Source organism: Lates calcarifer, unplaced genomic scaffold (assembly GCF_001640805.2).
Source record: "Lates calcarifer isolate ASB-BC8 unplaced genomic scaffold, TLL_Latcal_v3 _unitig_1041_quiver_1150, whole genome shotgun sequence".
Taxonomy (NCBI): Eukaryota; Metazoa; Chordata; class Actinopteri; family Centropomidae; genus Lates; species Lates calcarifer.
Window position 1 is genome coordinate 1 of NW_026115249.1, and position 20,874 is coordinate 20,874.

The window sequence follows — 20,874 nt, forward strand, 5'->3', positions numbered from 1 at the left end:
CAATTAACCAGGTGTGCGAGAAAGAGAATAGATTACCTCAGCCTGATCCCAAGTCATCTTTGTTGGAACGTAGAGGAGACAGTGAGTATCGTAGTTAGTCCAACCGTCAGGGCAAGAAAAATGTGGAAAATAGTTCTCTGGGGGACAAACACAGCAGAGAGGTGAGTCTCCAGTAGAGTTTACAGAACATATAGGTGCACTTTTTTTATGTGTCTGCAGGAGAGCATTGTGAGTGTAATTCATTTTAGTAAAATCTGCCAAAAAATGAATAAGTAAATAAATCCACTAACCCGGGTTAGGCGGTGGTGTCATATAGTCTTCACCTCCATGAACTGGATCAACTGGACAATTTCACATAACAGTTATGTTTTCTTTATGTATCTCGTTAAATATATTCATGTGCCAAATGCACATCATTACAAATCAGAGGAAATACACTGAACACTCACCTATGATATGTTCAGATGGCCAAAATTCATTCTCTCCAGGTGAAGAGCTGGATGGAAAGTTTGACACCAGTGAACGGGAGTAAGTTTATAAATGCAATATAAACCTATTCCTGAAAAAGTCACAGCTTTTAGTAAAAGTAATGATAATACAATATAAATACACTCTGTCACACCTAAAACTTTAAAACCTTTGGACTGCAGCATCACAGAGAAGATATTTTACCTCGACTGTTTGTATGTAACACCGTCTGCAAAGTAACTAAAGCTGTCAGATAAATGTAAGTGAGTCAGAAGTACAGTATTTCCCTCTGAGATGTGGTGAAATACAAGTAGAAAGTAGAAGAAATATATGAAAGTAAAGTAAATACTGGACTGGCAGCTCTGGTCAGAGCTATCAGGGTGCACACAATCAAAGACTACAGTCAGAGTCTTCATGGTGGATGGTGCAGATGTTAGAGAGGATGTTAACCTTTCAGACAGACAGACAGACATGTTACTCATCCTGCTGCAGGGAGCACACAACTTCCACTGATAATCAGTTCTTTGTTTGAAGGAAAGAAGACAAAACCAACCTGCTGCAGTTTCAGCCGGTAGCTTCAGTCGTCCTGTGTGGAGGATCTGAACAAAGCTGAAGAAATACCAACTCTTAAATACACTTACACAAGTACAACAACAGGAACAGAGGCCATGCACAGTAATAACACAGAGACATGCAAACATTAATTATCTCCAAATATTAAAAGGCGGCACCAGAGAAGCATCATGTTTTATTTGTCAAGATTAAACTCATTATCGGTACGGCTGTTCCACTGGTATTTATCTAGGGATGGTGTTGGCCAAACAATGCCCTTATTCTGTCACCTGACACCTGCTCAATACAAGTAGTCTAATTCAACTTTTAGAAGAAAGGAAAACATTTGCTGTAAAAACAAAGTATATTTCAGTAACTGTGTGAGACAGAGCACCACACCAACCACGAGGACTTGTAAGTTATGACATGCACTGTTCTGGTTTTCTGGCCTGGACACTCCACTCTGATGAGCAGAACTGTTGTCAGTTGGTGGAAATCCAACCAGATCATAAAGGAAAGTGAATTGCACCTATACTAAACAGGTATTCATTGTCCATTGACAAAGTGAAGTTATCAGTGGGCTTGCGTTTACAGCCACTGCAGAAGAGTAAATCTGGTTCATGTACGATGTTGTTCTGGTGCTTATCAGACATCTAGTTTGGGAGGCTCAGACTGGGTTCACAGTTAACCAGTGATCTGCTTTTTATATGTTATGCAGCAGCTGCAGCCACAGGAGGGAGGGAGTCTGTGTATCCTGTAGTGATTACTGTCAGGGACTGAACTCTACAATAGCTACCAAAATGATGTTGTACAGTATTATTTGATGGAATCACAGACCAACTTATTTTAATGCTCAAGATTTTTATTTTGACATAAGACAAGAGACAGAGAAAGATTATGCTAAAAGCAGTCTTTTTTTTTTTTTAACACGTTCAGTCTGCTCTTTAAACCCAAGACACAGTCCAGCTCCTGTTTATTGTTACATGTCGCTTTGTTCCTTAAGTAGCGTTACAGCAGTAGAGAAGAAATGGATGACATATAGAGATGATACAAGTTGTAAAATACAAGATCGTTCAGGTTATGTGAGACTGAGACGGCTCTTGACTGGTTTCATTTCACGCCTCTGTCAGACGATCAGATTTTCTTGGCACAGACAGACGGGAGAGCAGCTTCACAGCTTCCATCATCCCAGCACTTATTGGCTACAAGGACAGAAAACGGGGGACAGTCAGTGAACCAAAACCTGACTTTTGTAAGACAACCTTAGTGACATTATATACACTGCTCAGCCTCAACATTAAAACCACAGACAGGTGAAGTGAGAATCATTGATCAGCTCACAGGAAGTGCTGTTTCTGTTGGGTGTGCTTGGTCTGCAACAATGTGTAGGTGCCACATGTCAAGTAACATCGACATGGTTTCCCAGCAGAACACTGTATTGTACTGTAACAAGAAGACTAATAATATTTACTTCACCTGTCCATGGTTTAATGTTGCTGCTGATCAGTGTGTGTACATTAATATATGTGCATATATCATTTACAGCCAAAATAAACACTTATAGTTTTAAAGAAGTGGTGAATATGCACCTTAGTGCTTTTACACTTTTTCATGCTTTCAAGGGAAATTTAAATGAGTTACCTGCAAAATTCATTAGAGCACAGTCCTGAGCACCTTGAAAGTCATCAGGCTGTCCCTCACACCAGTTCTCATATTTGAAAGTTGTTCCATCAATCCAGAACCAAAGCTTCTCCTAGAAAACAGAAGAGACAACAGAATGTCATTGTTTTGAGCATACCCTGATATTCTTCCATGTCCCTCCCATAAGAGTCTACAGCCATGCTAACACAGCTGAGTACTTATAGCCTCTGTGGGAAAAGAGCTGGTCACCAGTCTTCCACTGGTTATATATGACCAGGCAACTGCTACCACAGCAGGGGGAGCCACTGAACAAAATAATTCAACTTCTTGGTTCGTCACTGTTGAGGATGAGACACAGAGTAACTGACCTCTCAACTCAAAGGACACAGACACAAGCTATGTTTGAGCAGCACAAGTTGTTTTTTCATGCAAAATGTGTATTGTTTAAGAACCACTTGTACCGACACAACACGCCAAGAATCTGTGTGATTCTGTGTGCAGCACAGAAAGATAATTTAATGTGGAGCTGCTCATTACATGAGAGTCTCTGTTTACTCTTTTCTGTCTGTACAATGCTGCAATAGGAGTATACCTTTTGTGCATCAGAGCCTCCAATCCATGTGGGTCCAGACCCATGACTAGCAACTAATACCACCTTCTGAATCAGCTGGTACTCCTCATCGCTGTGCACAGATGCAAGGTTTGAATTCATGGTCTCACAGTTTTTCTACAGTAGGGACAGACAGACAGTGGAGTTTTAAAAAATGACTGTGTACCCTGAGACAAACACTGAAGAACATCTCTGTGATTACCTGAGCATCAGCCCAACTCATGGCTTTGGAAACATAGAAGAAGCAACGGTCGTAGTACTCAGTCCAACCACAGGGACAAGATGTGGACCTCTTGACCACACGATGCTCCCCTGAAGAGAAACACTGCTTTTACTTCTTTGTTATTTTGGAGGCTGTAAATTTTAACAATTTTATCCTCAGGACATATATATATATCATGTAGAAAAGTATTATAGTGGTAACCCTCCCTTTTTTCACAATTTGGGCTGCACATTTGTGGAATTATTGTTACCTTTGGACAGAGCCAGGCTAGCTGTTTCCAGTCTTTGTGCTAAGCTAAGCTAACCAGCTGCTGGCTGTAGCTTCATATTTAGCAAACAAACATGAGAATAACATCAATCTTCCCATCCAACTCTCAGCAGGAGTGCAGAGAAACATATTCCTGAGGGTAGAGAAGGTAATACTGAGTCTCCAGGGAGGTTTAAAGAATATGTAGGTGCAGTTTTTGTGTGTGTCTGCAGTAAAAGTATAATGAATTTTAATTAATTTAACATAAATAAGTACATAAATTGACTGACTTGTTTCAGGCAGTGCTGTTGTTGTCTCAGGTGGTGGTGGTGGTGGTGGTGTTGTCATAAAAGGAAATGGATCAACTGGACAATTTCACACAACAGTTATTAACAAAAAACACCTGCTGTTTTCTTTATTTGTCCCATGTTATTACATTGCAAATATATTACAAATAAGAAGAAATACACTGAACACTCACCTATTATCATAGGATCCATTGTCCCATGTTCGTTCTCTTCATATGGAAGAGCTGGATGGAAAGTGACACCAGTGAACGGTGGTACAAAAAGTAACCAGAACCTGTACTTAGGTGGAGAGTTGGATAAACAGTCGATATCATTCTTATGTCTGTTAAATATGAAGCAACAGCCAGCAGGTAAATGTAAAGAATATGTAGGTGCAGCTTTTGTGTGTGTCTGCAGTAAAAGTATAATGAATTTTAATTAATTTAACATAAATAAGTACATAAATTGACTGACTTGTTTCAGGCAGTGCTATTGTTATCTCAGGTAGTGGTGGTGGTGGTGGTGGTGGTGTCATCGTCATCATAAAAGGAAATGGTTCAACTGGACAATTTCACACAACAGTTATTAACAAAAACCGTCTGCTGTTTTCTTTATTTGTCCCATGTTATTATTACATTGCAAATATATTCATGTGCCAAATGGACATTATTTCACATAAGAAGAAATACACTGAACACTCACCTATTATCATAGGATCCATTGTCCCATGTTCGTTCTCTTCATATGGAAGAGCTGGATGGAAAGTGACACCAGTGAACGGTGGTACAAAAAGTAACCAGAGCCTGTACTTAAAGGAATAGTTTAACATACAGTTTTTGTATTTTTCACACCAAGTTTTCCTTTATATGTTGCGAAGATTTTCCTTCTTCTACAGCTAAATAAACCATCTAAACCATGTGGACTGTGTGAAAAATGCAGCATCACAGTGAATGTATTTTATTTGTTGATCATATATACGAAGTAAATACTGACCGGCAGCTCTGGTCAGAGCTATCAGGGTGCACACAATCAAAGACACAGTCAGAGTCTTCATGGTGGATGGTGCAGATGTTAGAGAGGATGATAACCTTTCAGACAGACAGACAGACATGTTACTCATCCTGCTGCAGGGAGCACACAACTTCCACTGATAATCAGTTCTTTGTTTGAAGGAAAGAAGACAAAACCAACCTGCTGCAGTTTCAGCCGGTAGCTTCAGTCGTCCTGTGTGGAGGATCTGAACAAGCTGAAGAAATACCAACTCTTAAATACACTTACACAAGTACAACAACAGGAACAGAGGCCATGCACAGTAATAACACAGAGACATGCAAACATTATCTCCAAATATTAAAAGGCGGCACCAGAGAAGCATCATGTTTTATTTGTCAAAGAAAGTAACTTCTTGTTATTATTTCACTTTTATTTATGTAGTGATGGTGTTGGTCCAACAACGCCCTTACTCTGTCTCATATACTGGGAAAAACTCACCTGACACCTGCCCAAAACAAGCAGTTTAATTCAACTTTTAGAAGAAAGGAAAACATTTGCTGTAAAAACAAAGTATATTTCAGTAGCAGTGTGAGACAGAGCACCACACCAACCACGAGGACTTGAGCTATAAGTTATAACATCTTAAAGGAAAGTGAATTACACTTATACTAAACAGGTGGTCAGAAAATCACCTCCACATACACACTGCTCGGTGTCTGCAGGATGTTTAAAGAATAAATCCAGTAATTTTTTTAACCTGGGCCTTATTTTCCTGGGTTCATGTCTGTGTGGGACATGAGCATGGAGTGTGGGTATAGAATTCATCAGTACACAATATCTGGCAGTTTTGTGAAAAATATACTACTATTAATATGAATTCAAATAACACTCTTTTCTGCCTCACAGAATCCCTCTTGGACCTGGACTGACCCCTCGGGTATCCATCTGTTTAATGACTTCTGTCCTAAAGAGCCTGTAAAGCAAAACACTGTCACAAGAATGAATAAAGAAAGTGATACTCAGTGCTGCAGAATTTTATATGCATTAAAGGTTAACTTCTGTATTTTATTTTTGTATTTCAGATCACATTTTCAAATTTTTTTTAATTGGTGCAGTGCTGAGTAGGGACAGTGTACCTGGTAGAAAAGTACAATTGTCCACGTCAATGGACGCCCACTAAAGTTCTTGTTTTTGCCATCGACAAACTCTGATTGTGTGTGACAACATTGTGCATAGGATTCCTACAGAGATAGACTGTTTTATTTAAGTAAGATCCTTTTTATAAAGTGTAATTTTATGTCACAGAACATGGAAGTTGCATCTCTCCACAAAGCTCTGAAAGCAAGATACAAAGCAAAGTTATCAGTGGGCTTGTGTTGTATTTCCAGCCACTGCAGAGGAATAAATCTTGTTCATGTACGATGTTGTTCTTCCACTGGTGCTTATCAGGCCTCTAGAACTAAATGTTAACACATGTGTTTTGTGAATTAGCATGCTGACCTGATAATAGCACCAGATTAAAAGTTAGCATGTCACCAGACTTATTACAGTTCATCCTGTTGATACATCTCTCTCAGTACCACAAATGTCACTGTTACAGTGGTGCTGGAGAAAAAGTCAGGAGATCTCTGAGGAGGATCCATCCTCTGTGCAGCACCATGTCCCTCCCACATCCACGCCATGAGGTACATGGTGTCAACAGCATCCACTCATTATTAATGTTTATCTTCTGAGGAAGTTTGCAGTGTAGCGTACTGTAGCAAACAGATCAGATAAACACTGGTTTGTCAAATGATGATTTACTTCTATTTGTACATCAGGTTTTCCAAAATCTACATATTTACACATCCGAGAAAAAATTCAACCATGCATGTGGTTCATGTTTTTGACTGCAGTCAACAGTAATAACATACCAATTTAACTGGTGACACTGTTTTGGTCTTCAGTTGGTATCAGGATGTTGGATCCTGGTTGGCTGTGTCATTGATTGTCACATGTCCAAGTTGGCAAACTCTCAGGGAGGTGGACATGATAGGATTCTTAGGAAACAGTCACATGGCAGCATTCTGCCGGATGTTTTGTCAGGCAGACTAGGAGTGGTGTCACTGTGTATACCTTTCTGGAAGCAGAGCTTTCCAGTTTTACCTGAAACCAACCTCGGTTCATGAAAAGCAACTTTTGTCACCTTAGTGAAATGTCTCGACAGCTAGTGGCTGCATCTCCATGATGAAACGTGGTCCTTGATATATTAAGTGTCAACATTTTTGTGATAGATTATTATTTCCTCTTTATGTTTGGCCCTAACCAGACACATAGATGAATCACAATGAATATATAATAATGTCAGTTTACCAACAAGATGCTGAACATTAGACTCTGTAGACAGGTCTTGAATGAAGCATCTGTACGTTCCCTCATCTGAGAGTTTGACTTTGGAGAATTTCAGTGAAATGTTTCTGAGCTTCAGTTCATCAGTGAAGAATGTGTTCATTTAATATAGAAGACACAGTCATCACAAAAATAATGTTAATGGGTAATTATGTCAAGCTGGTCTGCTTGCTGCTGAATATGATGTTTGAGCTGTTAAAGAGACACAGTTCTTTACTTGGTCTTTACTTGCACATTACAGGTTCATGAATCAAGGAATCAAAGTTCTGGAGTGATTTAAAGGTTAGTTCACAGATCAAATTTCTGTGGGTGACTTATTGACCACAACCGGTCCAAAATCATGTTTGTATGTACATAAATTATAAATCAAAGTTCAGGATCACATTTTTAAAAAAGACTCTGAGACCAGTTTGTTTCAGTACTCCAGTTTTTAATAAGATTGTTGCTCAAAGCGTTCTCTTCATTACACATTCGGTCTTCTCAGAGAGGAGCTCCAGCTCCCGTTCACGTCACTTGTCGCTTCGTCCCTTCAGTAGCGTTACAGCAGAGAATCAAAGATGTGATTACACATGAGACCGATTACACAAAGACTCTCTCATCCAACCATGTTTGTGTGTTTGGTAGGTACATGACACTCGGCTCAGGAGCTTTGAGGGACGCTGGCACAGACTGATGGGAGGACAGTTGAACACGGGAAGTCATTCCAGCAATGGCTCTCTGTGAACACAAGAAACACTGGAGTCAGTCAGAGCCACAAAAACCAGAACCTGACACAGTCGACTGAACTTGACTGAAGAACGATTCAATGTTAATGAAAGAAAAGTAAGTTTAAAATTCAAACATGCAAAACTGTTATTTGCTTCTCCTGTCTCATTTACATCAGTCAGACATCAGGGTAAATAATATGTTGTGATTTACCGTTAGCATTAATCTGTAAACAAGACTCGGCACCAGCAAAATTGTCTGGTTCTCCTTCACACCAGGAGTTGAATTCAAAACTGCTGCCGTCACTCCAGAGCCAGATACCCTCCTAGAAAACAAGAGAGAACAGAACAGATGTGTAAGTCAAAGAGTGTCATTCTCATTAGTCGGACGATCACAATCAGTTGTTACTTCCAGAAGAAGAAAAGTGTTTCATCAAGAGCCTTCCAGGATTATGTAACGTTTACTGAGTGTTTTCTCTGAGTCAGTTCCAAACTAACTGATATCAGTCATCAGCTGCATTTTGTTCAAACAAATGACTAAAAAGTTTGATGTGAACTTCACAATTAGCATTTGAAGAGTAGTTATGATTTCAGTCGACCAAGGCTTCCTTCAGTCAGCCCTGCAGATAAGACCTTTTATTATTTATGATAAATTACCTTTTGACAGTCAGAGCCTCCAACCCATGTTGCTGGATGACCTCCGGTGTGTGCATTCACCACAGCCTGAATGTGTTTGTACTCCTCCTCGTTGTGGACCGATGCAAGGTGTCCTTTCTTGAGCAGACAGTTTTTCTACAGTGGAGATGAACAGACAGATGTGAAGCTGCACATGTGGTGGATTCCTCCACCAACAGGAGGATGTGGTAGAGGAAGTAATGAAGGGCTATCTGCGTTTAAACATGCAATGAATCCCTGATTACCTCAGCATCAGCCCAACTCATCTCTGTTGACACGAACAGGAAACAGCGACCATTGAACTCAGACCAACCAATTTCACAGGAGGGAGCCGCTTTTTCTTTTGTAGATGTGGTGCTGTCGTCTAATGAAGAAATATAGACAGTTGTGATTACTGTAATGATACGACAGTTGATGTGGTTCATGGGTTCCTTGAAGTCTGATACTCACCCTCTGCAACACTGACATCTACTAAAGATGTGGTGCTGTTGTCTAATGAAGAAATACAGACAGTTGTGATTACTGTAATGATACGACAGTTGATGTGGATCCTGGGTTCCTTGAAGTCTGATACTCACCATCAGCACTGGCCAGAGCCATCATGGCACAAACAAGAAGAGACACAGTCAGCATCCTGGTAGATGTTGAAGAGGGCAAAGAGATGAGAACAAACCAGCTGAGGAATGACCTTCGCTTCTTCTTTCTCAGTGTCAGCCTGTGGTCCTCTTATATACACCAGCGCCTATTGATGGGTGTCGTGTTTTTTTTTTAAAAGTTCATCAGACTTAAAGTCAGTCAACGAATCAAAGGGCATCACATCCCACACTGTTGTTTTTTTCAAGTCAATATTTTAGTGAGTCATAAAACCTTATCAGCTTCAAGTACATTAATCTGCTCCAACAGATGTTAGTCCACTCACATCTAAAAATGTTTCTGAATGATGAACCAATGCATATCAAGGAAATACTGAAATAATCTCAATAAAATCTGTGCAGTCTCACATGTTTAGTGTAAATTGTCACATGACCAGAGCAGTTTACTTCCTGGTCCATGAGAGGACCAGGAAGTAAACTTGTGTGAGCATTTTGTGTGATCATAGAGAGAGTAAACATGTTGATGGCAACAAGAGTAACACAGTGCACCTGGGTATAGACGTACTTATAAACATACATGGTTCTTGTTCAAACTTTCTACTCTTTGTTGAAGTTTTGCCTTGACCCCGAAAAGATGAGAACAAACCAGCCTCTTCTTTCTCAGTATCAGCTCTGCTTTTCTTATACACACCAACATTTATTGATAGATGTCATGTCATTTTTTAAAAGTTCATTAGTCTGAAAGTTGGTCAACAAATCAAAGGGCATCACATCCCACGCTGTTGGTTGTTCTGGTCCACATCTTAGTGAATCATGAATCTTATCTTTTCAGTAGAAAGAAAGAACTGAAAAATGTCTCGTTAAATAAGTTTAAAAGGGAAGAAACTTGATGTGTTGACACAGAAAGTCTGGATTGTATTTGTTTTTGTCTTTATCACATTTATGTGAGCTCACATTTTTCCCTTTAGAGGGATTTTTAATTCAGATGTCATCATTTTGTATCGGTTATAAAAATTCTATTCATAACAACATACAGGCCGGTGTGTTTTATTAAAGTCTAGACCTGCGCTGCTTTGATACATGATCAGTATCAGGACGAACTACAGCTGGACATAAGTGAAAGACAAACAGACGTGTGTTTCTTCGGTGACCGGATGAGCCAGGTCCGCCCACCTCCTTCAGACTTTCACCGTTCGGCAAGGACTTCAGAAACTGATTAACAGGTATGTAACCTGCATTTAAATAAATGTTGTGTTTCATGTGTTTGGATTAGACTTTATATCACTTATTTAAAGGTCAACAGTTGTGTGGTCTCTTTAGCCACAAACATGTCTTTCGATGTCCCTTTGTACAGAGTCAAAGTATAACTGAAGGACTTCGTCTTCACACAGTGTAGGAAAGTGCTTATTTGTTTGAAAAATAATTCAGTAATTATTTTAAAAGAGTCATGAGACTCAAATACAAATCACGTTTGAATTCACACGTTACCGTTTTTTTTCATTCATGTACCTTGTGTGTCCACCCGAGCTAGAGATATAGGAACTTTACCTTATGGACCAGTAGGGGGCGCAGCTGCAACAGCTTGAAGTGACTGTGCATCAATATCATACATCTGTAGCTTCTTTTTTTCATCAGATATTGAACTGCTGAAAGGTTCAAACTCTGGAAGAAATGACAGACTCCAAAGATGTTACAGAGCAGAATTATCTGCAGTTTTTGCTTCAACTTTTCCTGTTGTTTTATTTCTGTTTTCAGAACCTCCAGGATGCTTCATGTGAAAGACAGACAGGCCTTTAACTTTCAGTTTGGTGTCTTCACTGGTTTTGCCTGCTGTCATCCTGATCCCCTCATGCAGAGGTAAATTACACACATGTCTAACTGCCTGGTTTATGTCAACCTTTTAACTGATAGATTATCAAAGCTGTTGTCCATTTATCTGTCAAATGACAATTAATTGATGGATTGTTTCATCAAAAAATTACACTGAAACTGCCCAGTTTCAGTGTAATTTTTTTCTAATAAACTGTCACCTATCAGACATTTTTTAAAAGCACTTAAGTGTCAGTTTTCATTCCATATCAAATGTTGCTAGTGTCAGGGACCTCCTCTTTTACTTTCAACACATTTACTTAAGATCTGTAAACCAGTCATGCATAAGGTTATTAAAAAACAGTGTAGTTTATTTTGAAATCAGCCGAATGAATAATTCTGTGTTTGCATGTTGCATGTTGTTGATGTCAGTGGGACAGTCTGAGGTCCTAGTTTTAGTCCAGTGTCTTTGTTTCCTCTCCTTCCAGGACAGTCGCAGGTGATTTGTTCACCTCAGCCAATCATAGCCCTGGCTAGTGATGATGTTGTGTTTTCATGTCACCTTGAACCTCCTATCAGTGCCGGTTCCAGGACAGCGGAGTGGACCAGACCTGGTTTGGACCCAGAGTACATCCATGTCCACCAAGATGGACGACTGTTGCATGATGTTTGAGCTGTTTAAGAGACACAACATCTGCACAATGTGACAGCAGACCTGCTCCACTGCGCCCCCTTCTGGTCTTTATCCACACATTACAGGTTCATGTGCACAAGGGGCTCAAAGGTTAGTTGTAGTAAAATATGCAGGGCTGCATGTTGTGATAAATATGACAGGAAAAATGGGAGCTCACATTCAGGCTGATTTAATTTTACAGAAAAATCTCTTGCAGATGTATAAAAACACTCTGCTTCTGCAGTGTTGGATAAAGAATCTGTGAATATTTAGATATTGCTCATTTGCAGAGGTTTAACTGCTGGGCACCAGATGAAGGTTTCAAGTTTTCTACATCTCATTTGTGTGGGTGACATGTTGACCACAACTGGTCCAAAATCATGTTTTTATGTACATAAATTATAAATCAAAGTTCAGGATCACATTTTTAAAAAAGACTCTGAGACCAGTTTGTTTCAGTACTCCAGTTTTTAATAAGATTGTTGCTCAAAGCGTTCTCTTCATTACACATTCAGTCTTCTCAGAGAGGAGCTCCAGCTCCCGTTCACGTCACTTGTCGCTTCGTCCCTTCAGTAGCGTTACAGCAGAGAATCAAAGATGTGATTACACATGAGACCGATTACACAAAGACTCTCTCATCCAACCATGTTTGTGTGTTTGGTAGGTACATGACACTCGGCTCAGGAGCTTTGAGGGACGCTGGCACAGACTGATGGGAGGACAGTTGAACACGGGAAGTCATTCCAGCAATGGCTCTCTGTGAACACAAGAAACACTGGAGTCAATCAGAGCCACAAAAACCAGAACCTGACACAGTCGACTGAACTTGACTGAAGAACGATTCAATGTTAATGAAAGAAAAGTAAGTTTAAAATTCAAACATGCAAAACTGTTATTTGCTTCTCCTGTCTCATTTACATCAGTCAGACATCAGGGTAAATAATATGTTGTGATTTACCGTTAGCATTAATCTGTAAACAAGACTCGGCACCAACATAATTGTCTGGTTCTCCTTCACACCAGGAGTCAAATTCAAAACCGCTGCCGTCACTCCAGAGCCAGATACCCTCCTAGAAGACGAGAGAACAGAACAGATGTGTAAGTCAAAGAGTGTCATTCTCATTAGTCGGACGATCACAATCAGTTGTTACTTCCAGAAGAAGAAAAGTGTTTCATCAAGAGCCTTCCAGGATTATGTAACGTTTACTGAGTGTTTTCTCTGAGTCAGTTCCAAACTAACTGACATCAGTCATCAGCTGCATTTTGTTCAAACAAATGACTAAAAATTTGGATGTGAACTTCACAATTAGCATTTGAAGAGTAGTTATGATTTCAGTCGACCAAGGCTTCCTTCAGTCAGCCCTGCAGATAAGACCTTTTATTATTTATGATAAATTACCTTTTGACAGTCAGAGCCTCCAACCCATGTTGTTGGATGACCTCCGGTGTGTGCATTCACCACAGCCTGAATGTGTTTGTACTCCTCCTCGTTGTGGACCGATGCAAGGTGTCCTTTCTTGAGCAGACAGTTTTTCTACAGTGGAGATGAACAGACAGATGTGAAGCTGCACATGTGGTGGATTCCTCCACCAACAGGAGGATGTGGTAGAGGAAGTAATGAAGGGCTATCTGCGTTTAAACATGCAATGAATCCCTGATTACCTCAGCATCAGCCCAACTCATCTCTGTTGACACGAACAGGAAACAGCGACCATTGAACTCAGACCAACCAATTTCACAGGAGGGAGCCACTTCTTCTTTTTTAGATGTGGTGCTGTTGTCTAATGAAGAAATATAGACAGTTGTGATTACTGTAATGATACGACAGTTGATGTGGTTCCTGGGTTCCTTGAAGTCTGATACTCACCCTCTGCAGCATTGACATCTAAAGATGTGGTGCTGTTGTCTAATGAAGAAATACAGACAGTTGTGATTACTGTAATGATACGACAGTTGATGTGGTTCCTGGGTTCCTTGAAGTCTGATACTCACCCTCTGCAACACTGACATCTACTATAGATGTGGTGCTGTTGTCTAATGAAGAAATACAGACAGTTGTGATTACTGTAATGATACGACAGTTGATGTGGATCCTGGGTTCCTTGAAGTCTGATACTCACCATCAGCACTGGCCAGAGCCATCACGGCACAAACAAGAAGAGACACAGTCAGCATCCTGGTAGATGTTGAAGAGGGCAAAGAGATGAGAACAAACCAGCTGAGGAATGACCTTCGCTTCTTCTTTCTCAGTGTCAGCCTGTGGTCCTCTTATATACACCAGCACCTATTGATGGGTGTCGTGTTTTTTTTTTTTTTAAAGTTCATCAGACTTAAAGTCAGTCAACGAATCAAAGGGCATCACATCCCACACTGTTTTTTTCAAGTCAACATTTTAGTGAGTCATAAAACCTTATCAGCTTCAAGTACATTAATCTGCTCCAACAGATGTTAGTCCACTCACATCTAAAAATGTTTCTGAATGATGAACCAATGCATATCAAGGAAATACTGAAATAATCTCAATAAAATCTGTGCAGTCTCACATGTTTAGTGTAAATTGTCACATGACCAGAGCAGTTTACTTCCTGGTCCATGAGAGGACCAGGAAGTAAACTTGTGTGAGCATTTTGTGTGATCATAGAGAGAGTAAACATGTTGATGGCAACAAGAGTAACACAGTGCACCTGGGTATAGACGTACTTATAAACATACATGGTTCTTGTTCAAACTTTCTACTCTTTGTTGAAGTTTTGCCTTGACCCCGAAAAGATGAGAACAAACCAGCCTCTTCTTTCTCAGTATCAGCTCTGCTTTTCTTATACACACCAACATTTATTGATAGATGTCATGTCATTTTTTAAAAGTTCATCAGTCTGAAAGTTGATCAACAAATCAAAGGGCATCACATCCCACGCTGTTGGTTGTTCTGGTCCACATCTTAGTGAATCATGAATCTTATCTTTTCAGTAGAAAGAAAGAACTGAAAAATGTCTCGTTAAATAAGTTTAAAAGGGAAGAAACTTGATGTGTTGACACAGAAAGTCTGGATTGTATTTGTTTTTGTCTTTATCACATTTATGTGAGCTCACATTTTTCCCTTTAGAGGGATTTTTAATTCAGATGTCATCATTTTGTATCGGTTATAAAAATGATATTCATAACAACATACAGGCCGGTGTGTTTTATTAAAGTCTAGACCTGCGCTGCTTTGATACATGATCAGTATCAGGACGAACTACAGCTGGACATAAATGAAAGACAAACAGACGTGTGTTTCTTCGGTGACCGGATGAGCCAGGTCCGCCCACCTCCTTCAGACTTTCACCGTTCGGCAAGGACTTCAGAAACTGATTAACAGGTATGTAACCTGCATTTAAATAAATGTTGTGTTTCATGTGTTTGGATTAGACTTTATATCACTTATTTAAAGGTCAACAGTTGTGTGGTCTCTTTAGCCACAAACATGTCTTTCGATGTCCCTTTGTACAGAGTCAAAGTATAACTGAAGGACTTCGTCTTCACACAGTGTAGGAAAGTGTTTATTTGTTTGAAAAATAATTCAGTAATTATTTTAAAAGAGTCATGGGACTCAAATACAAATCACGTTTGGATTCACACGTTACCGTTTTTTTTCATTCATGTACCTTGTGTGTCCACCCGAGCTAGAGATATAGGAACTTTACCTTATGGACCAGTAGGGGGCGCAGCTGCAACAGCTTGAAGTGACTGTGCATCAATATCATACATCTGTAGCTTCTTTTTTTCATCAGATATTGAACTGCTGAAAGGTTCAAACTCTGGAAGAAATGACAGACTCCAAAGATGTTACAGAGCAGAATTATCTGCAGTTTTTGCTTCAACTTTTCCTGTTGTTTTATTTCTGTTTTCAGAACCTCCAGGATGCTTCATGTGAAAGACAGACAGGCCTTTAACTTTCAGTTTGGTGTCTTCACTGGTTTTGCCTGCTGTCATCCTGATCCCCTCATGCAGAGGTAAATTACACACATGTCTAACTGCCTGGTTTATGTCAACCTTTTAACTGATAGATTATCAAAGCTGTTGTCCATTTATCTGTCAAATGACAATTAATTGATGGATTGTTTCATCAAAAAATTACACTGAAACTGCCCAGTTTCAGTGTAATTTTTTTCTAATAAACTGTCACCTATCAGACATTTTTTAAAAGCACTTAAGTGTCAGTTTTCATTCCATATCAAATGTTGCTAGTGTCAGGGACCTCCTCTTTTACTTTCAACACATTTACTTAAGATCTGTAAACCAGTCATGCATAAGGTTATTAAAAAACAGTGTAGTTTATTTTGAAATCAGCCGAATGAATAATTCTGTGTTTGCATGTTGCATGTTGTTGATGTCAGTGGGACAGTCTGAGGTCCTAGTTTTAGTCCAGTGTCTTTGTTTCCTCTCCTTCCAGGACAGTCGCAGGTGATTTGTTCACCTCAGCCAATCATAGCCCTGGCTAGTGATGATGTTGTGTTTTCATGTCACCTTGAACCTCCTATCAGTGCCGGTTCCAGGACAGCGGAGTGGACCAGACCTGGTTTGGACCCAGAGTACATCCATGTCCACCAAGATGGACGACTGTTGCATGATGTTTGAGCTGTTTAAGAGACACAACATCTGCACAATGTGACAGCAGACCTGCTCCACTGCGCCCCCTTCTGGTCTTTATCCACACATTACAGGTTCATGTGCACAAGGGGCTCAAAGGTTAGTTGTAGTAAAATATGCAGGGCTGCATGTTGTGATAAATATGACAGGAAAAATGGGAGCTCACATTCAGGCTGATTTAATTTTACAGAAAAATCTCTTGCAGATGTATAAAAACACTCTGCGTCTGCAGTGTTGGATAAAGAATCTGTGAACATTTAGATATTGCTCATTTGCAGAGGTTTAACTGCTGGGCACCAGATGAAGGTTTCAAGTTTTCTACATCTCATTTGTGTGGGTGACATGTTGACCACAACTGGTCTAAAATCATGTTTTTATGTACATAAATTATAAATCAAAGTTCAGGATCACATTTTTAAAAAAGACTCTGAGACCAGTTTGTTTCAGTACTCCAGTTTTTAATAAGATTGTTGCTCAAAGCGTTCTCTTCATTACACATTCAGTCTTCTCAGAGAGGAGCTCCAGCTCCCGTTCACGTCACTTGTCGCTTCGTCCCTTCAGTAGCGTTACAGCAGAGAATCAAAGATGTGATTACACATGAGACCGATTACACAAAGACTCTCTCATCCAACCATGTTTGTGTGTTTGGTAGGTACATGACACTCGGCTCAGGAGCTTTGAGGGACGCTGGCACAGACTGATGGGAGGACAGTTGAACACGGGAAGTCATTCCAGCAATGGCTCTCTGTGAACACAAGAAACACTGGAGTCAGTCAGAGCCACAAAAACCAGAACCTGACACAGTCGACTGAACTTGACTGAAGAACGATTCAATGTTAATGAAAGAAAAGTAAGTTTAAAATTCAAACATGCAAAACTGTTATTTGCTTCTCCTGTCTCATTTACATCAGTCAGACATCAGGGTAAATAATATGTTGTGATTTACCGTTAGCATTAATCTGTAAACAAGACTCGGCACCAACATAATTGTCTGGTTCTCCTTCACACCAGGAGTCAAATTCAAAACCGCTGCCGTCACTCCAGAGCCAGATACCCTCCTAGAAGACGAGAGAACAGAACAGATGTGTAAGTCAAAGAGTGTCATTCTCATTAGTCGGACGATCACAATCAGTTGTTACTTCCAGAAGAAGAAAAGTGTTTCATCAAGAGCCTTCCAGGATTATGTAACGTTTACTGAGTGTTTTCTCTGAGTCAGTTCCAAACTAACTGACATCAGTCATCAGCTGCATTTTGTTCAAACAAATGACTAAAAATTTGGATGTGAACTTCACAATTAGCATTTGAAGAGTAGTTATGATTTCAGTCGACCAAGGCTTCCTTCAGTCAGCCCTGCAGATAAGACCTTTTATTATTTATGATAAATTACCTTTTGACAGTCAGAGCCTCCAACCCATGTTGTTGGATGACCTCCGGTGTGTGCATTCACCACAGCCTGAATGTGTTTGTACTCCTCCTCGTTGTGGACCGATGCAAGGTGTCCTTTCTTGAGCAGACAGTTTTTCTACAGTGGAGATGAACAGACAGATGTGAAGCTGCACATGTGGTGGATTCCTCCACCAACAGGAGGATGTGGTAGAGGAAGTAATGAAGGGCTATCTGCGTTAAAACATGCAATGAATCCCTGATTACCTCAGCATCAGCCCAACTCATCTCTGTTGACACGAACAGGAAACAGCGACCATTGAACTCAGACCAACCAATTTCACAGGAGGGAGCCACTTCTTCTTTTTTAGATGTGGTGCTGTTGTCTAATGAAGAAATACAGACAGTTGTGATTACTGTAATGATACGACAGTTGATGTGGTTCATGGGTTCCTTGAAGTCTGATACTCACCCTCTGCAGCATTGACATCTAAAGATGTGGTGCTGTTGTCTAATGAAGAAATACAGACAGTTGTGATTACTGTAATGATACGACAGTTGATGTGGTTCCTGGGTTCCTTGAAGTCTGATACTCACCCTCTGCAACACTGACATCTACTATAGATGTGGTGCTGTTGTCTAATGAAGAAATACAGACAGTTGTGATTACTGTAATGATACGACAGTTGATGTGGATCCTGGGTTCCTTGAAGTCTGATACTCACCATCAGCACTGGCCAGAGCCATCACGGCACAAACAAGAAGAGACACAGTCAGCATCCTGGTAGATGTTGAAGAGGGCAAAGAGATGAGAACAAACCAGCTGAGGAATGACCTTCGCTTCTTCTTTCTCAGTGTCAGCCTGTGGTCCTCTTATATACACCAGCACCTATTGATGGGTGTCGTGTTTTTTTTTTTAAAAGTTCATCAGACTTAAAGTCAGTCAACGAATCAAAGGGCATCACATCCCACACTGTTGTTTTTTTTCGAGTCAACATTTTAGTGAGTCATAAAACCTTATCAGCTTCAAGTACATTAATCTGCTCCAACAGATGTTAGTCCACTCACATCTAAAAATGTTTCTGAATGATGAACCAATGCATATCAAGGAAATACTGAAATAATCTCAATAAAATCTGTGCAGTCTCACATGTTTAGTGTAAATTGTCACATGACCAGAGCAGTTTACTTCCTGGTCCATGAGAGGACCAGGAAGTAAACTTGTGTGAGCATTTTGTGTGATCATAGAGAGAGTAAACATGTTGATGGCAACAAGAGTAACACAGTGCACCTGGGTATAGACGTACTTATAAACATACATGGTTCTTGTTCAAACTTTCTACTCTTTGTTGAAGTTTTGCCTTGACCCCGAAAAGATGAGAACAAACCAGCCTCTTCTTTCTCAGTATCAGCTCTGCTTTTCTTATACACACCAACATTTATTGATAGATGTCATGTCATTTTTTAAAAGTTCATCAGTCTGAAAGTTGATCAACAAATCAAAGGGCATCACATCCCACGCTGTTGGTTGTTCTGGTCCACATCTTAGTGAATCATGAATCTTATCTTTTCAGTAGAAAGAAAGAACTGAAAAATGTCTCGTTAAATAAGTTTAAAAGGGAAAAAACTTGATGTGTTGACACAGAAAGTCTGGATTGTATTTGTTTTTGTCTTTATCACATTTACGTGAGCTCACATTTTTCCCTTTAGAGGGATTTTTAATTCAGATGTCATCATTTTGTATCGGTTATAAAAATTCTATTCATAACAACATACAGGCCGGTGTGTTTTATTAAAGTCTAGACCTGCGCTGCTTTGATACATGATCAGTATCAGGACGAACTACAGCTGGACATAAATGAAAGACAAACAGACGTGTGTTTCTTCGGTGACCGGATGAGCCAGGTCCGCCCACCTCCTTCAGACTTTCACCGTTTGGCAAGGACTTTAGAAACTGATTAACAGGTATGTAACTTGCATTTAAATAAATGTTGTGTTTCATGTGTTTGGATTAGACTTTATATCACTTATTTAAAGGTCAACAGTTGTGTGGTCTCTTTAGCCACAAACATGTTTTTCGATGTCCCTTTGTACAGAGTCAAAGTATAACTGAAGGACTTCGTCTTCACACAGTGTAGGAAAGTGTTTATTTGTTTGAAAAATAATTCAGTAATTATTTTAAAAGAGTCATGAGACTCAAATACAAATCACGTTTGAATTCACACGTTACCGTTTTTTTTCATTCATGTACCTTGTGTGTCCACCCGAGCTAGAGATATAGGAACTTTACCTTATGGACCAGTAGGGGGCGCAGCTGCAACAGCTTGAAGTGACTGTGCATCAATATCATACATCTGTAGCTTCTTTTTTTCATCAGATATTGAACTGCTGAAAGGTTCAAACTCTGGAAGAAATGACAGACTCCAAAGATGTTACAGAGCAGAATTATCTGCAGTGTTTGCTTCAACTTTTCCTGTTGTTTTATTTCTGTTTTCAGAACCTCCAGCTGTTGTCCATTATCTGCTGCCCCTGAAACTGGGCAGGAGAATGGTGAAGGAGTTGGAGAAACAGAGGAATGAAAACATGCAGATAAATGAGACTGAAGGTCAAAATGATTCAGACAATGATCTTTGATGAAACTCAGAGGAGATGGAGGTGAACCAGACTCTGAAGGTTTTGGTTTGAACATTATTCAGTTTTCATCTTGGTGACAGATTTCATGTCAATAAAACAGGAAAGTTAGATTTGTTAAATTTGTATGTCTTGAATTTCCTATATGTCATTGTCTTTTTATGTCTGTAGACAAAGACTAGTGTTTATCTTTTTATGAGAGCACTTCCTGTTGAAAACCTGTGTGCTAACTTTGCTGATTTTGCACCTTTTGCTTCCTCTTCTCCTGAAGTGATCAGGGCTGGTGTGTTTGATGAGGAATGGTTGTAAGAATGTTCTCCAAAGGTGACTGTCAGGATGCATCACATGAAATCACCTCAGTGGTCCAAA

General features: G+C 39.8%; 4 protein-coding genes and 3 long non-coding RNA genes across 13 annotated transcripts; 2 read left to right on the top strand and 5 right to left on the bottom strand.

Annotated features, from left to right (window-relative positions):
- Positions 1-41: 41 nt before the first annotated feature.
- LOC108885864 (uncharacterized) lies at positions 42-491 on the bottom strand. Its single transcript, XR_001961311.2, has 3 exons — positions 450-491; positions 291-341; positions 42-137 (listed from the first exon to the last, which is right to left on the bottom strand). It is a non-coding gene; the product is annotated as an uncharacterized LOC108885864 (long non-coding RNA).
- A 1,370-nt stretch (positions 492-1,861) lies between these two features.
- Positions 1,862-5,347, bottom strand: LOC108885862 (type-2 ice-structuring protein). Of its 5 annotated transcripts, XM_018680344.2 has the most exons (10): positions 5,219-5,347; positions 5,021-5,115; positions 4,730-4,780; positions 4,502-4,588; positions 4,222-4,272; positions 4,031-4,105; positions 3,474-3,583; positions 3,254-3,388; positions 2,662-2,773; positions 1,862-2,222 (listed from the first exon to the last, which is right to left on the bottom strand). In XM_018680344.2, the coding sequence occupies exons 2-10, from the start codon at positions 5,079-5,081 to the stop codon at positions 2,155-2,157; spliced, it is 750 nt and encodes a 249-aa protein (XP_018535860.1). In that variant the 5' UTR covers positions 5,082-5,115; positions 5,219-5,347; the 3' UTR covers positions 1,862-2,154. The 5 variants fall into 5 exon arrangements, with proteins under 5 accessions (XP_018535860.1, XP_050923015.1, XP_018535862.1 ...); XM_051067058.1 differs by lacking the exon at positions 4,031-4,105 and having other exon boundaries at positions 5,219-5,285; XM_018680346.2 differs by lacking the exons at positions 4,222-4,272; positions 4,502-4,588 and having other exon boundaries at positions 5,219-5,285.
- Positions 5,348-7,817: 2,470 nt separating this feature from the next.
- LOC108885856 (type-2 ice-structuring protein) lies at positions 7,818-9,522 on the bottom strand. Its single transcript, XM_018680341.2, has 6 exons — positions 9,366-9,522; positions 9,238-9,279; positions 9,033-9,151; positions 8,770-8,904; positions 8,327-8,438; positions 7,818-8,125 (listed from the first exon to the last, which is right to left on the bottom strand). Exons 1-6 carry the CDS (start codon positions 9,418-9,420, stop codon positions 8,049-8,051), a joined length of 540 nt encoding a protein of 179 aa, XP_018535857.1. The 5' UTR covers positions 9,421-9,522; the 3' UTR covers positions 7,818-8,048.
- Positions 9,523-9,659: 137 nt separating this feature from the next.
- On the top strand, positions 9,660-12,600 carry LOC108885858 (uncharacterized). Its single transcript, XR_001961308.2, has 3 exons — positions 9,660-10,603; positions 11,136-11,237; positions 11,678-12,600. It is a non-coding gene; the product is annotated as an uncharacterized LOC108885858 (long non-coding RNA).
- On the bottom strand, positions 12,312-14,146 carry LOC108885855 (type-2 ice-structuring protein-like). Of its 2 annotated transcripts, XM_018680340.2 has the most exons (7): positions 13,983-14,146; positions 13,855-13,896; positions 13,730-13,768; positions 13,525-13,643; positions 13,262-13,396; positions 12,821-12,932; positions 12,312-12,619 (listed from the first exon to the last, which is right to left on the bottom strand). In XM_018680340.2, exons 1-7 carry the CDS (start codon positions 14,035-14,037, stop codon positions 12,543-12,545), a joined length of 579 nt encoding a protein of 192 aa, XP_018535856.1. In that variant the 5' UTR covers positions 14,038-14,146; the 3' UTR covers positions 12,312-12,542. The 2 variants fall into 2 exon arrangements, with proteins under 2 accessions (XP_018535856.1, XP_050923014.1); XM_051067057.1 differs by lacking the exon at positions 13,730-13,768.
- On the top strand, positions 12,886-16,665 carry LOC108885857 (uncharacterized). The gene is made up of 4 exons (XR_001961307.2): positions 12,886-12,960; positions 15,054-15,220; positions 15,753-15,854; positions 16,295-16,665. It is a non-coding gene; the product is annotated as an uncharacterized LOC108885857 (long non-coding RNA).
- Positions 16,666-16,928: 263 nt separating this feature from the next.
- LOC108885853 (type-2 ice-structuring protein) lies at positions 16,929-18,763 on the bottom strand. 2 transcript variants are annotated; one of them, XM_018680339.2, is made up of 7 exons: positions 18,600-18,763; positions 18,472-18,513; positions 18,347-18,385; positions 18,142-18,260; positions 17,879-18,013; positions 17,438-17,549; positions 16,929-17,236 (listed from the first exon to the last, which is right to left on the bottom strand). In XM_018680339.2, the coding sequence occupies exons 1-7, from the start codon at positions 18,652-18,654 to the stop codon at positions 17,160-17,162; spliced, it is 579 nt and encodes a 192-aa protein (XP_018535855.1). In that variant the 5' UTR covers positions 18,655-18,763; the 3' UTR covers positions 16,929-17,159. The 2 variants fall into 2 exon arrangements, with proteins under 2 accessions (XP_018535855.1, XP_050923012.1); XM_051067055.1 differs by lacking the exon at positions 18,347-18,385.
- Between the last annotated feature and the right edge of the window lie 2,111 nt (positions 18,764-20,874).

Coding starts and splice junctions, on each gene's coding strand:
- LOC108885862 (XM_018680344.2), bottom strand. CDS start 5,081: ATGAAGACTCTGACTGTGTCTTTGATTGTGTGCACCCTGATAGCTCTG. Junction 3,584..4,030: donor AACAGCACTGCCTGAAACAA/GTCAGTCAATTT, acceptor GTTTCTCTTCAG/GGGAGCATCGTGTGGTCAAG. Junction 3,389..3,473: donor TGAGTTGGGCTGATGCTCAG/GTAATCACAGAG, acceptor TCCCTACTGTAG/AAAAACTGTGAGACCATGAA.
- LOC108885853 (XM_018680339.2), bottom strand. CDS start 18,654: ATGCTGACTGTGTCTCTTCTTGTTTGTGCCGTGATGGCTCTGGCCAGT. Junction 18,014..18,141: donor TGAGTTGGGCTGATGCTGAG/GTAATCAGGGAT, acceptor TCTCCACTGTAG/AAAAACTGTCTGCTCAAGAA. Junction 17,237..17,437: donor TTTACAGATTAATGCTAACG/GTAAATCACAAC, acceptor TTGTGTTCACAG/AGAGCCATTGCTGGAATGAC.
- LOC108885856 (XM_018680341.2), bottom strand. CDS start 9,420: ATGCTGACTGTGTCTCTTCTTGTTTGTGCCATGATGGCTCTGGCCAGT. Junction 9,280..9,365: donor GGCTCTGGCCAGTGCTGATG/GTGAGTATCAGA, acceptor TTTCTTCATTAG/ACAACAGCACCACATCTTTA. Junction 8,905..9,032: donor TGAGTTGGGCTGATGCTGAG/GTAATCAGGGAT, acceptor TCTCCACTGTAG/AAAAACTGTCTGCTCAAGAA.
- LOC108885855 (XM_018680340.2), bottom strand. CDS start 14,037: ATGCTGACTGTGTCTCTTCTTGTTTGTGCCGTGATGGCTCTGGCCAGT. Junction 13,897..13,982: donor GGCTCTGGCCAGTGCTGATG/GTGAGTATCAGA, acceptor TTTCTTCATTAG/ACAACAGCACCACATCTATA. Junction 13,769..13,854: donor AGATGTCAGTGTTGCAGAGG/GTGAGTATCAGA, acceptor TTTCTTCATTAG/ACAACAGCACCACATCTTTA.